The sequence below is a fragment of the Oryctolagus cuniculus genome, chromosome 6 (assembly GCF_051225735.1).
Source record: "Oryctolagus cuniculus isolate XC-2025 breed Fujian yellow rabbit chromosome 6, ASM5122573v1, whole genome shotgun sequence".
Taxonomy (NCBI): domain Eukaryota; kingdom Metazoa; phylum Chordata; class Mammalia; order Lagomorpha; family Leporidae; genus Oryctolagus; species Oryctolagus cuniculus.
Genome location: NC_142872.1, coordinates 34,979,319 through 34,994,014, shown reverse-complemented (window position 1 = coordinate 34,994,014; position 14,696 = coordinate 34,979,319). Strand labels below are relative to the sequence as shown.

Here is a 14,696-nt window from a genome sequence, read left to right as displayed (position 1 = left end):
TATATATATGCCTACTCTATCTTTGGAAAGATAAAGAAATTGCTAACATTAAAGCTGGCTTTGGGAAGTTGAATGGCAGAACCCTAGCTGTATATATACAACATACATACATTTTATATTTATAGAAAGTAACATTATGGGGGTGAGACTGTGGCACAGTGGGTTAACACCCCAGCCTGTGGTGCTGGCAGCACATACGGGTGCCGGTTTGAGTCTGAGCTGTTACACTTCTGATCTAGCTCTCTGCTATGGCTTGGGAAAACAGCAGAAAATGGCCCACATCCTCCAGCCCCTGCACCCATGTGGGAGACCCAGAAAAAGCTCCTGGCTCCTGGCTTCAGATTGGCCAACTCTGGCCATTGAAGCTATCTGGGGAGTGAACCAATGGATGGAAGACCTCTCTCTCTGTGTCTCTCCCTTTCTCTGTTTCTCTGTAACTCTTTCAAATAAATAAAATAAATCTTTTTTTTTTATTTAAAGTATTATGAGGTCTGCAATTTGCCTGAAATAATGCAGACCGGCACTGAGGCGCAGTGGGTTAACACCCTGGCCTGAAGCGCCGGCATCCCACATGGGTGCCAGTTTGAGTCCCAGATGCTCCACCTCCATCCCAGCTCTCTGCTATGACCTGGGAAAGCAGTAGAAGACGGCCCAAGTCCTTGGGCCCCTGCACCCGCGTGAGAGACCCAGAGGAAACTCCTGGCTGCTGGCTTCGGGTCGGCGCAACTCCGGCTGTTGCAGCCATCTGGGGAGTGAACCACCAGATGGAAGACACCTCTCTCTCTCTCTCTCTCTCTCTCTCTCTGCCTCTCCTCTCTCTGTGTAACTCTTTAAAATAAATAAATAAATCTTTAAAAAAAAGAAAGAAAGAAATAATGCAGGCCAAGAAGTGGGTAGGAGTATAGATTAAAAACAAAATTGTCCACAAGTTGGTAACTGTTGAAATGAAGTAATGTGTACCCTGAGGTTTATGTTATTCGTCAATTTTCATAAACATTTAAATATACCATAATAAAAATCTAAATACATACATACTCAGTCATTTATTCAAACTGAAAATCAGTAAGTCAAACTACTAAGTAGGTTACACACCTTAACCAAGTTCCAAGTACCAAACACTACAAAAGAAATTAAAATTGGGGCCACAGCTGTGGCATAGCAGGTAAAGCAGCAATCTGCAGTGCCGGCATCCCACATGGGTGCCAGTTTGAGTTCTGGCTGCTCTACTTCCAATCCAGCTCTCTGCTACAAGTCCTTGGGCCCTACACCTATGCAAGAGACTCAGAAGAAGCTCCTGGCTCTTGGCTTCAGATCAACCTAACTCCAGCCATTGCAGCCATTTGGGGAATGAATCAGCGGGTTGAAGTTCTTTCTCTATTCTCTCGTTCTCTTTGTCTGTAACTCTTTCAAATAAATAAATAATAAAATTTTAAAAAGAAAAAGGTCCCCTGCAACATGAGCACTTCATATGAGCACCAGTTTGTGTCCTGACTGCTCCACTTTCGAACCAACACCCTACTAATGGCCTGGGAAAAGCAGAGCCCCTGACAGCCACATGGAAGATCTGGATGAAGCTCACAGCTCCTGGCGTCAGCCTGGCCCAGCACTGGCCATTGCAGCCATCTGGGCAGTGAACCATAATATTTTTTTTTTAAAGTACACAATACATGCAACATTTGCTTCACTAGTAGTTTAGGATACAATATAAGAGAAGGTGATGATTTTTACCATCATAATCTCTGCATCGCCTCTTTGGTGGTGGGTTTCGACCAAAAGAATTGGAAGAGCTATGATTGTTATAGTAATTAGACCAACTCTCAGTTGTATTTTCAGAGTGGTGAGCAGGTGCGATCACAGTAACAGTGCTGGGAATAGACTGGGCCCCAGAGGAATACTGTTCAGAAGAGTTAGGAGGTGGTGCAGACACAGGCACATAGGAACTCTCCAGGTCATTCCTTTCACTCTTAAACTTCGATCTTTCCCTGTGCTCTGCTTTGGAGACAAAATAAAAACAAGAACAAAGAAATCACACATTTATGTTCTTACTCTTATTTTCTCACAGAATAGGATAGATGAAAATACTTAAGTAAACTTATTATCTATATTTTAAACTGCTCTCATTATTAATATATCCTAAAAGAAGGAACATCCACAATGTGGCAGTAACATGAAAAATAAACTTTTATAATATCAACATCAATTATACTTAATGAAAAAAGGGTCACAGCCTTCATGGCTTTTTATAATAATAATGTTTTCCAAGAACTGACTTTCAAACTGATATCTCAGAAGATCAACGGTTGGGATCCCAGTAACTTGTATCTTTTTAATTGGGAAACTTTAGGCAACTTTACAGCACATCAATTATTCAAAAAAAGCAAAAGCAAACAACCCCCCTCTTCATTTGATAGCTTTGTTCATTAAGGGACATTTGTATCATTTATACAAAATGACTTAAGTCTAGACATATACTATGATACTTATAAATAATTTCTTTTACGCAAACTCCCTTGACTTCATCCCAAGAATAGAGCCCTACCTTTATAACAAAATCAATATTGTTTCTTGAGACAATTTCAGTTTTTATATTGATTGAATATTAAAGGTACAATTTCTGTTAAGGAATTCATTATACATTTCGTGATACAGGAAGAAAGCAACTAGTGTTTTTATTGGAACACCTCATCTACTCACCAACATTCCTATTTGGATCCCGGTCTTTGCTGCGCCCCCTACTTCGGCTTCTGCTACGACTCAGGCCTCGGCTCTTACTCCGGCTCTTACTCCTGCCTCTTCTCCAGTCATACTTGTCACGATACAATTCATTCCGCTCATAGTACCGGTCATAGTCCCTCCACTTGCCATCTTCTCTTTTTTTCTCTCGTGTCCTGTAATACACAGATATAAAAGCCATATATAGGCTATACAAAGTAGTTCTGCAAACAAATGTAGAGTATAAAATACTCTCCTTGAGTGATCAAAATTCATAACGTCTCTGATATTTTAGAAAATTGCAAGATTTAAGACTACCACATAATCCCTCTAACCCAGTATATAAAAAGGAAAAAACGCATTCTCACTTCTACTAAACTGGGTGGGGAGAAAAGAAAAAGAGGTGAATCCAAAGTAGCAGAGGGGAGCAGAAAAACAGAAATTGAAAACTGGAAAATAAAAAAGGCTCAAAACAAAGTCTTCCTAAACAAAAACCAATTTTTTGATGGCCCATCAGTATTTCAACGTAATAACAACAATACTTATAGTATAAAATGAAGTGGATAATTTTAATATTGAACACCCCTAACCAAATGGAACATTTCAATGATATTCTCTAAGGGAACCGTTCCCACCCCTGAGCTCTTGGGGAAAGCACATAATGATGTTTATAAAAGGAATAGAAAGTAAGATAAAGACAAAAAACAGAATGGAAGGAAGCACGATAACACTCTTTCTTTAATGAGTTGAGAGATGAGTCAGAGAACATGTTACAATTCCTGTAATGACCTCACAAGCCAACTGAAAAGTGAGTTATCAATGTCTTCCTAACTAAAGATAAACACAAACCTTCGTTCACTAGATTCAGAACGGGTCTTCTGGGGACTAGGATATTTCTTTTTTCTGCCATCTCGTTCTTCCTCTACTGGCTCCTGAAATACCTATTAGGAAACATTTATTAGAAATACAAATAGTCCTGTAGATTGTAAAACACATCCACCTGATAATCTTTTGGGCACAAGAGAAGGTAGAAATATATACACTGAAATAATGAAGTCAAATCACATCCAAAAAAGTTAGGCAACAAGAGAATTTATAAAAATGCTCAGATTGGGGCCAGCATTGTGGTATAGGGGTTAAGATACTTTGACACCAGCATCCCATATGGTTGCTGGTTCAATCCCCAGCTGCTCCACTTCCAATACAGCTCCCTGATAACACACCAGGGAAAGTAGTGGAAGATAGTTCAAGTGCTTGAACCCCTGCATCGACATGGGAAACCTGGATGAAGCTCCTGGCTCCTGCCTTTGGCTTGGCCCACTCCTGGCTGTTTTGGCCATTCGAGGAATAAACCAATAGATGGAAGATCTCTCTGCTTCTCCTTCTCTCCCTATAACTCTGCCTTTCAAATAAATATCTTTTTTCAAAAAAATGCTCAGTGGGGCCAGAGCTGTGGCATAGTAGGCTATGTCTCTGCCTGCAGTGCTGGCATCCCATATGGGTTCCAGTTCACGTCCCAGGTGCCCCTCTTGCAATCCAGCTCTGTGCTATGGCCTGGGAAAGAAGTAGAAGATGGCCTGAGTACTTCAGCCCCTAGATCTGAGTGGGAGACCTGGAGGAAGTTCCTGGCTCCTGATTATCTGAACTCCAGCCATTGTGGCCAGCTGGGGACTGAAGCAGCACATGGAAGACCTTTATGTCTTTCCCTCTCTTTCTATAATTCCACCTCTCAAATAAATAAATAATCTTTTCAAAAAAATGCTCAGATTATTTTAACAAGCAATATGTTAATTTTTCAAATGTCAATTTATGGCAGAGAATGGAATATAGAAAAGCAAGCAATTCATTCGTTAAACAGTAATAACAGAAATAGCAAGTCACTATCACAGTAAAATGGTTTACATCTTCATTATAATTTCATAGTGACTTTATTAGTCTTCTAACAACTCTACCTTAAATCAGATACACAGAGAAAGATAAAATTAAGTCACTGGCAGGAACTAAACAAATGCCTATGTAACAAAGAATCTGACTTATAAAACTGGATATGAGTGAACAGACTAGAAAACAGTTTAATAAAATAGAAGCAACATAAATGCCAGCCACAATATTAACAACATACAGTTTCAGCGAAAAACACTACACAATCATCCAATTATACTTAAAAAAAAGTATTCTCTCAGGGTCCAGCGCTGCTGTGGCACAGAGGTTTTCAGTCACTACCTACAATGCTGGCATCCCATATGAGCGCCTGCTTTGATTCCCAGCAGCTACACTTCCAATCCACCACCATGCCACCTATGTGGATGAGTGCTAGGCTCCTGGCTTCAGACTGGCCTAGCCCCAGCCACCACAGCCATTTGGAAAATGAACCTGTGAATATAAGATCTTTCCTTCTCTGTATCTCTGCCTTTCAAATAAATAAAAAATCTCTGAAAAAAATTTGTTTCTTAAAAAAAATTAATTCTCTTTACCAATTTCCAAGAAACACAGAGGATATATTACTCTACTGAAATGAAATAAGCAAAATCAAAACGTAAAATACTATTCGGGACAAATTACTTCAGTAAAAAGAAGTGGTAACATAAAGGAACAAGCACAGCACTTCATAGATCATGGCACATTATCTAACAAGTTGCTTTTCTAGTACCAGGATGAGATCTGCCAACAATCCAAATTCTCTCACCTGGTGCTCTTGTGACCAACAGTCTAAGTCTAAAACAACTGGTGGCACAACGGAGCTGAGGACCAAGGAAGATGGTTAGTCCTGAGATACACTTCCTCCTCCATACCCTGCCCACAGCAACTGTATCAACTGAGCACACACCAAAAAAAGACAACTAGCCAAAAGTATGTGCCACTCAAGCCTCCTCCTTCTACATTATCTAACAGAACTATGATAACTACTATGGTTACATACTATTATATGAACTTTACTTATGTCAGTAATTACAATTAAATTATATCTATAATCTTAGAAAATGGTAAATTCAGGCCGGCACCGCGGCTCACTAGGCTAATCCTCCGCCTTGTGGCGACAGCACACCGGGTTCTAGTCCCGGTCGGGGCGCCGGATTCTGTCCCGGTTGCCCCTCTTCCAGGCCAGCTCTCTGCTGTGGCCAGGGAGTGCAGTGGAGGATGGCCCAAGTGCTTGGGCCCTGCACCCCATGGGAGACCAGGAGAAGTACCTGGCTCCTGCCTTCGGATCAGCGCGGTGCGCCGGCCGCGGCGGCCATTTGAGGGTAAACCAACGGCAAAGGAAGACCTTTCTCTCTCTCTCACTGTCCACTCTGCCTGTCAAAAACAAAAGAAAAAAAAAAAAGAAAATGGTAAATTCCAGGGGCCAGTGCTGTGGTGCAGCGGGTTAACGCCCTGGCTTGAAGCGCCAGCATCCATATGCTGCTCCACTTCCCATCCAGCTCTCTGCTATGGCCTGGGATAGTAGTAGAAGATGGCCCAAGTCCTTGGACCCCTGCACCCACGTGGGAGACCTCGAAGAGGCTCCTGGCTTCGGATCAGCACAGTTCCAGCCGTTGCAGCCAATTGAGGAGTGAACCAGCAGATGGAGGACCTCTCTCTCTCTCTCTCTGCCTCTCCTCTCTCTGTGTAACTCTTTCAAGTAAAAAATATAAATATTTAAAAAATTGGTAAATTCCAGAAAATGTCAGTTGGAGTAGCTCTACAAAAAAGTTGGTATTGGTATTACCCATTTTCCATAATTTTCACAAGTAGGATTTATTACAAAGATACAAAGGAAATTAGGTAATGACTTGCCTTCTTTTCAGTTGTTTTTTTTTTTTTTTTTTTTTTTTTGACAGGCAGAGTGGACAGTGAGAGAGAGAGACAGAGAGAAAGGTCTTCCTTTTCTGTTGGTTCACCCCTCAGTAGCCGCTGTGGCCGGCACACTGTGGCCAGCGCACCACGCTGATCCGAAGGCAGGAGCCAGGTGCTTCTCCTGGTCTCCCATGCGGGTGCAGGACCCAAGCGCTTGGGCAAGTGCTTGGGCCCTCCTCCTCTGTACTCCCAAGCCACAGCAGAGAGCTGGGCTGGAAGAGGAGCAACTGGGACAGAATCCGGCACCCCGACCAGGATTAGAATCCGGTGTGCCGGCGCCGCAGGCGGAGGATTAGCCTATTGAGCCACAGCGCCGGCCTTCAGTTGTTTTTTCAAAGCCCAAAATAATACAAATGTTTTCTTATATTCAAATCAGCTGTATTTCAGATACTTCTGAACCAGTGACCTTCAAAGACAGTAGAGAAGACCACATGCTAAAAAAATTTAACTTCTAAAAGATTTAACCTGGGGCATAGCGGGTTAACCCATCACCCACAATGCTGGCTTCATATATGTGTGCCAGCCTGTGTCCCAGCTGCAACACTTCTAGTACAGCACCCTGCTAACAACCTGGGAAAGCTGCAAAAGAAGGCCCAAGAGGCTGTGCTTCTGCAACCCACATGGGAGACCAGAAGAAGCTACTGGCTTCGCCAGGCCATGGCAGCCATTTGCAGAGTGAGCCTATGGGTGGAAGGTCTCACTCTTTCTCTCTGTCTCTCTTCTAATTTTTTTTTAAAGATATATTTATTTATTTGAAAAGCAGAGTTAAACAGAAAGAGAAGGAGAAGCACAAAGAGAGAGAGGTCTTCCATCCACTGGTGGCTACAAAGCTAGAGCTGTGCCCATCCAAAGCCTGGAGCCAGGAGCTTCCTCCAGGTCTCCCACACACGTCAGGGCCCAAGAACTTTGGGCCATCTTCTACTGCTTTCCCAGGCCATAGCAGAGAGCTGGATCAGAAGTGGAGCAGCCGGGGCTTGAACCGGCACCTATATGGGATACCGACACTGCAGGAGGCGACTTTACCCGCTAAACCACAGCGCCAGTTTCCTCTCTGTCAAATGAATAAATAAACCTTTATTGAAAAAAAAAAAAGTTTAACCTAGGGGCCAGAATTGGGGAACAGCAACAGATTAAACTGCCACCTGCAACGCCTGCATTCCAGATGAGCACTGGTTCAAATCCCATTTGTTCTACTTCAAATCCAGCTGCCTGTTAATACACCTGGAATAGCAGCAGCAGACAGTCCAAGTGCTCAGGCCCCAGTACCCATGTAGGTGACTCAGATGAAACTTCAAGCTCTTGGTTTCAACCTGGCCCAGCCCTAGCCATTGCAGCTATTTGAGGGAGTGAACCTGCATACAGAAGATCAATCTATCTCTATCTCCAACTCTCTTTCTCTCTCTCCTCCCCTCTAACTGCCTTTTCAAATAATTAAATCTTTTTGAAAAGGGTGGGGAGGGGCGACAGCACTGTGACATAGTAGGTTAAATCCCCACCTCCGCACCCTAAAATGAGCATGGGTATGTGTCCTGGCTGCTCCTCTTCTGCTCCAGCCTTCTGTTATGGCCTGGGAAAGAAGCAGAAGATGGCCCAGGTGCTTGGCACCCTAACCTACGTGGGAGATCTAGAAGAAGCTCCTGGCTCGTGGTTTTGGATCAGTGCAGCTCCAGCCATTGCGGCCATCTCGGAAGTGAACCAGTGGATGGAAGACCCCTCCTCTCCCTTTCTTTTCTTTTCTTTTCTTTTTCCTTTTTTTTTTTTTTTTTTTGACAGGCAGAGTGGACAGTGAGAGAGAGAGACAGACAAAGAGAAAGGTTTTCCTTTGCCATTGGTTCACCCTCCAAAGGCCGCCGCGGCCGGCGCACTGCACTGATCGGAAGGCAGGAGCCAGGTGCTTCTCCTGGTCTCCCATGGGGTGCGGGGCCCAAGCACTTGGGCCATCCTCCACTGCACTCCCTGGCCATAGCAGAGAGCTGGCCTGGAAGAGGGGCAACCAGGACAGAATACGGCGCCCCGACCGGGACTAGAACCCGGTGTGCCGGCGCCGCAAGGTGGAGGATTAGCCTATTGAGCCGCGGTGCCAGCCTCCCTTTCTCTCTCTCTCTCTCTCTCTCTCTGCCTCTGCCACTCTATAACTCTACCTTTCAAATAAAAATTAAAGCCGTCGTCTACAGTGTCAGCATCCTAAATGGGCTCCAGTTCTAGTCCTGGCCGCTCCACTTCCAATCCAGCTCCCTGCTAATAATGTGCCTGCGAAAGCAGAGGAAGATGGCCCAAGTGCTTAGGCCCCTTACTCACGCAGGAGACCTGGAAGAAGCTCCTGGCTCCTGACTTCAGAACAGCCCATATCTGGCCACTGTGGCCACTTGCAGAGTGAACCAACAGACATGACATTCATTCTCTCTCTCTCTCTCCCTATCTCTGCCTTTCAAATAAGTAAATATATCTTTAAAAGAAAGAAAGAAAGAAGTATGTAATATTGGTCTCAGTTCATATTAATTACATAGAACCACATTTTATTTTAATAATGGATCAGTTCAATCAGTCCAGAATTTTAAAATAAATCAGAAATGACAACTAGGGGCCAGTACCATGGCATAGCAGGTAAAACCGCTACCTGCAAAACCAGCATCCCATATGGATGCTGGTTCGAGTCCTGGCTGCCCTATTTCGGATCCACCTCCCTGCTAATGGCCTGGAAAAACAGCAAAGGATGGCCCAAGTGCTTGGGCCCCTGCACCCACTTAGGAGACCCAGAAAAATATCATGGCTGCTGACTTCAGATCAGCCCAGCTCTGAACACTGCAGCCATTTGGTAAATGAAGCAGCAGATGAAAGATCTTGTTTTCTCTCTTTCTCTCTCTAAATGACAACTAAATGATATGTGACCCCTAAAATAAATCTTGTTCTGAAAAGGAAAAAAACATGCTATAAAAAGGGACATTGTTTACTCATTTGATAAAACTGGAATACAGAGGGTACAAAGTATTGTATGAAGTTTGGCACTATGGTGCAGTGGGTTAAGCTGCCATCTCATGGGAGCACTGGCTCAAGTCCTATCTGTTCCACTTCCAACCCAGCTTCCTGTTAATGTACGGAAGGCTGTGGAAGGTGGTCCAATTATCTAAGCCCCTGTGAGGATCCAAATGGAGTTCCAGGATCCTGGCTACAGCATTGCCCAGCCCTGTGGCCACTGGAGAAGAAAACCAGCAGATGGAAGATCTCTTTCTCCTATGTGTCTCCCTTTCTTTTCTGTCAGTCTGCCTGTCAAATAAAAAAAATCTTTAAATAACGGGAGACAGCGCTGTGACACAGCGGGTAAAGCCACAGCCTGCAGAGCTGCCATCCCCAAAGAGCACTGGTTCAAGACTCAGCTGCTCCACTTCTGATCCTGCACTCTGTTATGGCCTGGGAAAGCAGTATAAGATGGTTCAAGTCCTTGGGCCCCTGCACCCACGTGGGAGACCAGGCAGAAGCTCCTGGCTCCTAATTGGTGCAGCTCCAACTGTTGCAGCCATTTGGGAAGTGAACCAGCAGATGAAAGACCTCCCTCTCTCTCTCTCCCTCTCTCTCCCTCCCTCCCTCTGCCTCTCTGTAACCCCACCTTTCAAATAAATAAATTTTTTTAAAAAAGCATATAACGTACTGTACAGATATTAAATTTACTGAAATTATTAACAATTTTGCAGTTATCTAGGAAAATGTCTTTATTCTCGGGAAATACATGCTGAAAGGGGCCAGCATTGTGGCATAGCAGATAAAGCTGCCACCTGCAGTGCCGGCATCCCATATGGGCACCGGTTCAAGATCCGGTTGCTCCGCTTCCAATCCAGCTATCTGCTATGACCTGGGAAAGCAGTGGAAGATGACCCAAGTCCTTGAGCCCCTGGACCCACATGGGAGACCCAGAAGAAGCTCCTGGCTCCTGGCTTCAGATCGGCGCAGCGCTGGCTGTTGCAGCCAATTGGGGAGTGAACCAACAGATGGAAGACCTCTTTCTCTCTCTGCTTCTCCTTCTCTCTGTGTGTAACTCTGACTTGCAAATAAATAAATCTTAAAAGAAAAAAAAAAAAAAAAAACCTGGGTCCAGCGCTGTGGCACAGCAGGTTAACACCCTCGCCTGAAGCGCCAGCGTCCCATATGGGCTCCAGTTCTAGTCCTGGCTGCTCTACTTCCAATCCAGCTCTCTGGTATGGCCTGGGAAAGCAGAAGATGGCTCAATTCCTTGGGCCCCTGCACCCGCGTGGGAGACTCGGAAGAAGCTCCTGGCTTCTGGCGCCTGGCTTCAGATCGGCACAGCTCCAGCAGTCATGGCCAATTGGGGAGTGAACCATCGGATGGAAGACCTCTCTCTTTCTGCCTCTACTCTATGTAACTCTTTCAAATAAATAAAATAAATCTTAAAAAAAAAATAACATGCTAAGGTATTTAAGGGTAATGGACCATGATGTACTACAAAATTAGCTTAACTAACTACAAAAAAAAATAGTCACAAAAGTATTTATGGATGTCAGCATAGAAACAGCAAATTTTCAATTAATAATCTAGGTAGATGTCATACAGGTGTCTTGGGTACAATTCTTCTAAGTTTTCTGGAAGAGTACAAATAACAAGTTCAAACGGAAATCATTTTGTCTTCAGAATGTAAGAAAAACAAATGGTTGGAAATATTTCTATAATAATTCTGGATAATTATTTTGGAACAAAATGCCAACATTTATGTACCAGGAACTGTTCTGGGAGGTATACATATATATGTATATAAAATATCATTCAATACTCAGTAATCACTACCATGATCCTCACTTTACTCATATAAAAGGAAGAAAGTGAGCTATTTTAATTCATGAAGAATTATGACAGAATGCACATTCTTAATATGTAACACACTGTAGATAGAAGAATTACAAATGAAGTGCACAAAATTTGCTTCTTGGTTCAATCAGGTTACCACTTATAATCATATTTTTCTACTTCAACACTGTAAAAACTTTCTCTTTTCTTTCCATTGTTGACAATGCTGTTTATAATAAATTCCCTAGGAGGAGGGGACAATAACTTTGTATAGTTCAAATGAATAAATGCTTTGCTTATATACATGAAAAGATATTATCTAATGATTTCACTTGAAGGTTTATTAATATTTTACTTTCAGTCAAAATTCTATAATTAAATATCTAAATAAATATTTTTTCTAAAAAAAAAATCACTGGATAAGAATTCTCTTAATTTTTTAATACTACTAAAGCAATTGTTGAATTTTTAAACAAGCTATCAAAATTTTTCCAACTCTTGGAAATCCAAATAAGAAACCTTAATGAAGAATCTACACCATGCCCAAAACTCAGAAGTTTCATTCAACAGCTACTTCTGAAGAGCTCAACTTCTAACTAAAAGTAACCAATGACAGAATCAGAAAAGCTCCCAAAAGCAAAAGAAAATTCCATATTACCTCTTCTTTAATTTCCTCTTTTTCTTGGATTAGTGGTTTTGGCTCAGGCTTAACTGGTTCCAAAGCTGGAAGGTAGTTCTTAGTGTAGAGACTTTCAAATAGTTTGTCCACAAAGCCTGAAGTTTCTAGGGAGAAGAAATAACATTTAAGTGTTACACAAAAAACAAAAGCTTAAACAGTTAGAAAAACTTAGGAAAACAAAACATCTCAAACCCTGTTAATGGGACTTAAAATAAGCCTGATCTTATGGGAGAGAAATCTAACTTATTGGTTTTTAAATCCTTCTGACATATTCACACATATGCAAAATGATGCAAGTATTTGATTATATATGTGTGTGTGTGTATATATATATGATTATATATAAGATCATTTGTTGGAGTATATAATGAAAAATTGGAAACAATCCCAATTTCCAAAAGTGAGACAAATAAATGATGGACAACCATAAAATGGAATATACAGCACCCACAGAAAAGTATTAATACCACCATATGTTCAAGATTGAAGGCTAAATATTTATATGTGTTTGCTTACATCTGCATATAAATAAACTGAAAGGACATAAAATCTGGCAAAATTGGATGGTTAGGCGGGAAAGGGGAAGATGTAAAATAGGGCAAAATCTTTTCATGATACATCTTCATTTTATTGGATTAAATGAACTGTCTACTCAAAAAAACTAAAAATGTTTGTAAAACAAATTGAAAACAAATATTGGCATGGAAATAATAAGAAAGTCATCTTTTTGTGTCTTAAAAAACTGCTCTAACTTGAAATTTTTTCAGACTAACAGAGCAGGAAACCTAGAAGAATTCACTAAAAGTAAAACTGTAAAAATATTTGTTATTTTATTTAAACCAAATTTTAATTGGCTCTACTCTATAGAACACTAAAGAACATATTAAAAGCACAACACATGGGCTGGCATTGTAAACACAGCAAGTTAAGCCACCACCTGCAATCCCATGGGACGTAGGTTTGGTTCTTGGTTATTCCATTTCCAGTACAACATCCTACTAATAGCCTGGAAAAGCAGCAAAAGATGGACCAACAGCATGGACCCCCATCATATGTCAGACCAGAAGCTCCTGGCTTCGCCAAGCCATTGCAGCCATTTGCCAGTGAACCAGCAGATGGAAGATGTCTGTCTGTCTCTCTCTCTCTCTCTCTCTCTGCCTCTCCCTCTCTATAACTCTGGCTTTCAAATAAACACATCTTAAAAAAAAAAAAAAAAAATTAACCTAGGGGCTGGTGTTGTGGCTCAGCAGTGGGTTAAGGTGCCACCTGTGGTGCCAGCATCCGATATATGAGGGCCAATTCAAGTCCTGGTTGCTCTACTTCTGAATGTGCCTGAATACACGGTGGGGGATGGCTCAAGTGCTTGGGCTCCTGCACCCATACAGGAGACCTGGAAAAAGCTTCTGGCTCCTGGATTCAGCCTGGTCCAGCCCTAACAGTTGGAGCCATTTGGGGAGAGAACTAGCAAATGGAAGATCTCTCCCTCTCTCTAACTCTGCCTTTCAAATAAAACAAATTAAAAAAAAAAAAAAAAGCACAATACAGACTCTGTTTATACTGCAGTTATTATACATTTTACATAAATAGCTATTTCTAAAGTGACAAATTAATTTCTTCAAAAAACTGTCTCCTTGGGGCTAGCGCTGTGTCGCAGTGGATTAAAGCCCTGGCCTGAAGCGCTGGCATCCCATGTGGGCACCGGTTCTGGTTCCAGCTGCTCCTCTTCCAATCCGACTCTCTGCTGTGGCCTGGGAAAGCAGTGGAGAATGGCCCAGGTCTTTGGGCCCCTGAACTCATATGGGAGGCCGGGAAGAAGCTCCTGGCTCCCGGCTTCGGCCATTGCAGCCATCTGGAGAATGAACCAGATGATGGAGGACCTCTCTCTCTGTCTCTGCCTTTCTCTGTAACTCTTTCAAATAAATAAAATAAATCTTTAAAAAAAAAATAAAACTGTCTCCTTATAAACTCCTTTATACACTATTAATTTGTGTAGTGAGCATTTTTCCATGAATATCAAACTGTTAGCTCTTGCAAATTGCCACCTGTCATCTTAATAAATAAACTGTTCCAAAGCCTTTATAATCAGAAGACTTTCATCTTTACTTTTCTATATTCTATATTTTTTAAAAATTTATATCATGCATTATTTTTGTAATTTGAAAGCCATACAGTCCAATAAAAAAGCAAACACCTGGGGCAGGCTTTTGGCACAGTGGTTAAGACTGCTCAACATGCTTACAGCCCTTATCAGTGTCTGGGTTCAAATCCCAGTTCCACTTCCAATTCCAGCTTCCTGCTAATCTGTACCCTGGTCGCAGATGATGGCCCAAGTACTTGAGTCACTATCACCTTTGTGGGAGATTCAGGTTCAGTTCCTGGCTCCTGTCTTCAGACTGGCCCCAGGCCCTGCTACTATGGCTGGCTATATGGGGAGTGAACCAGCAGATACAAGATTTCTGTTTATCTATTTCTCTGTGTCTTTCAAATGAACTCATAAATATCTCATTTTAAATAGGGTAAATATCTAACATCAGACAATATTCAAGATATACTATGAAGGCTTTAAAAAGCACTTGGGGTGGGCATTCATGTATGATTCATCTTTAAATTAAATAATATAAATTAATATATTATTTACAGAAGAAAACATCTACTTACAAGGGGAAAGAATTCTGTA

General features: G+C 42.1%; 1 protein-coding gene across 8 annotated transcripts in view; it reads right to left on the bottom strand.

Annotated features, from left to right (window-relative positions):
* RBM27 (RNA binding motif protein 27) overlaps positions 1 to 14,696 on the bottom strand; it is a 106,062-nt gene that overhangs the window by 60,879 nt on the left and 30,487 nt on the right. For 4 of the 8 annotated variants that reach the window (XM_008255173.5, XM_008255175.5, XM_008255174.5 and 1 more), the window contains exons 3-6: positions 11,999 to 12,123; positions 3,562 to 3,653; positions 2,695 to 2,888; positions 1,729 to 1,992 (exon numbers count right to left, since the gene is read on the bottom strand). In XM_008255173.5, coding sequence (XP_008253395.3) covers positions 1,729 to 1,992; positions 2,695 to 2,888; positions 3,562 to 3,653; positions 11,999 to 12,123 — 675 coding nt within the window. The remainder of the gene's footprint in view (positions 1 to 1,728; positions 1,993 to 2,694; positions 2,889 to 3,561; positions 3,654 to 11,998; positions 12,124 to 14,696) is intronic. The other 4 variants (XM_002710287.6, XM_008255176.5, XM_070076263.2 and 1 more) reach the window with 1 other exon arrangement.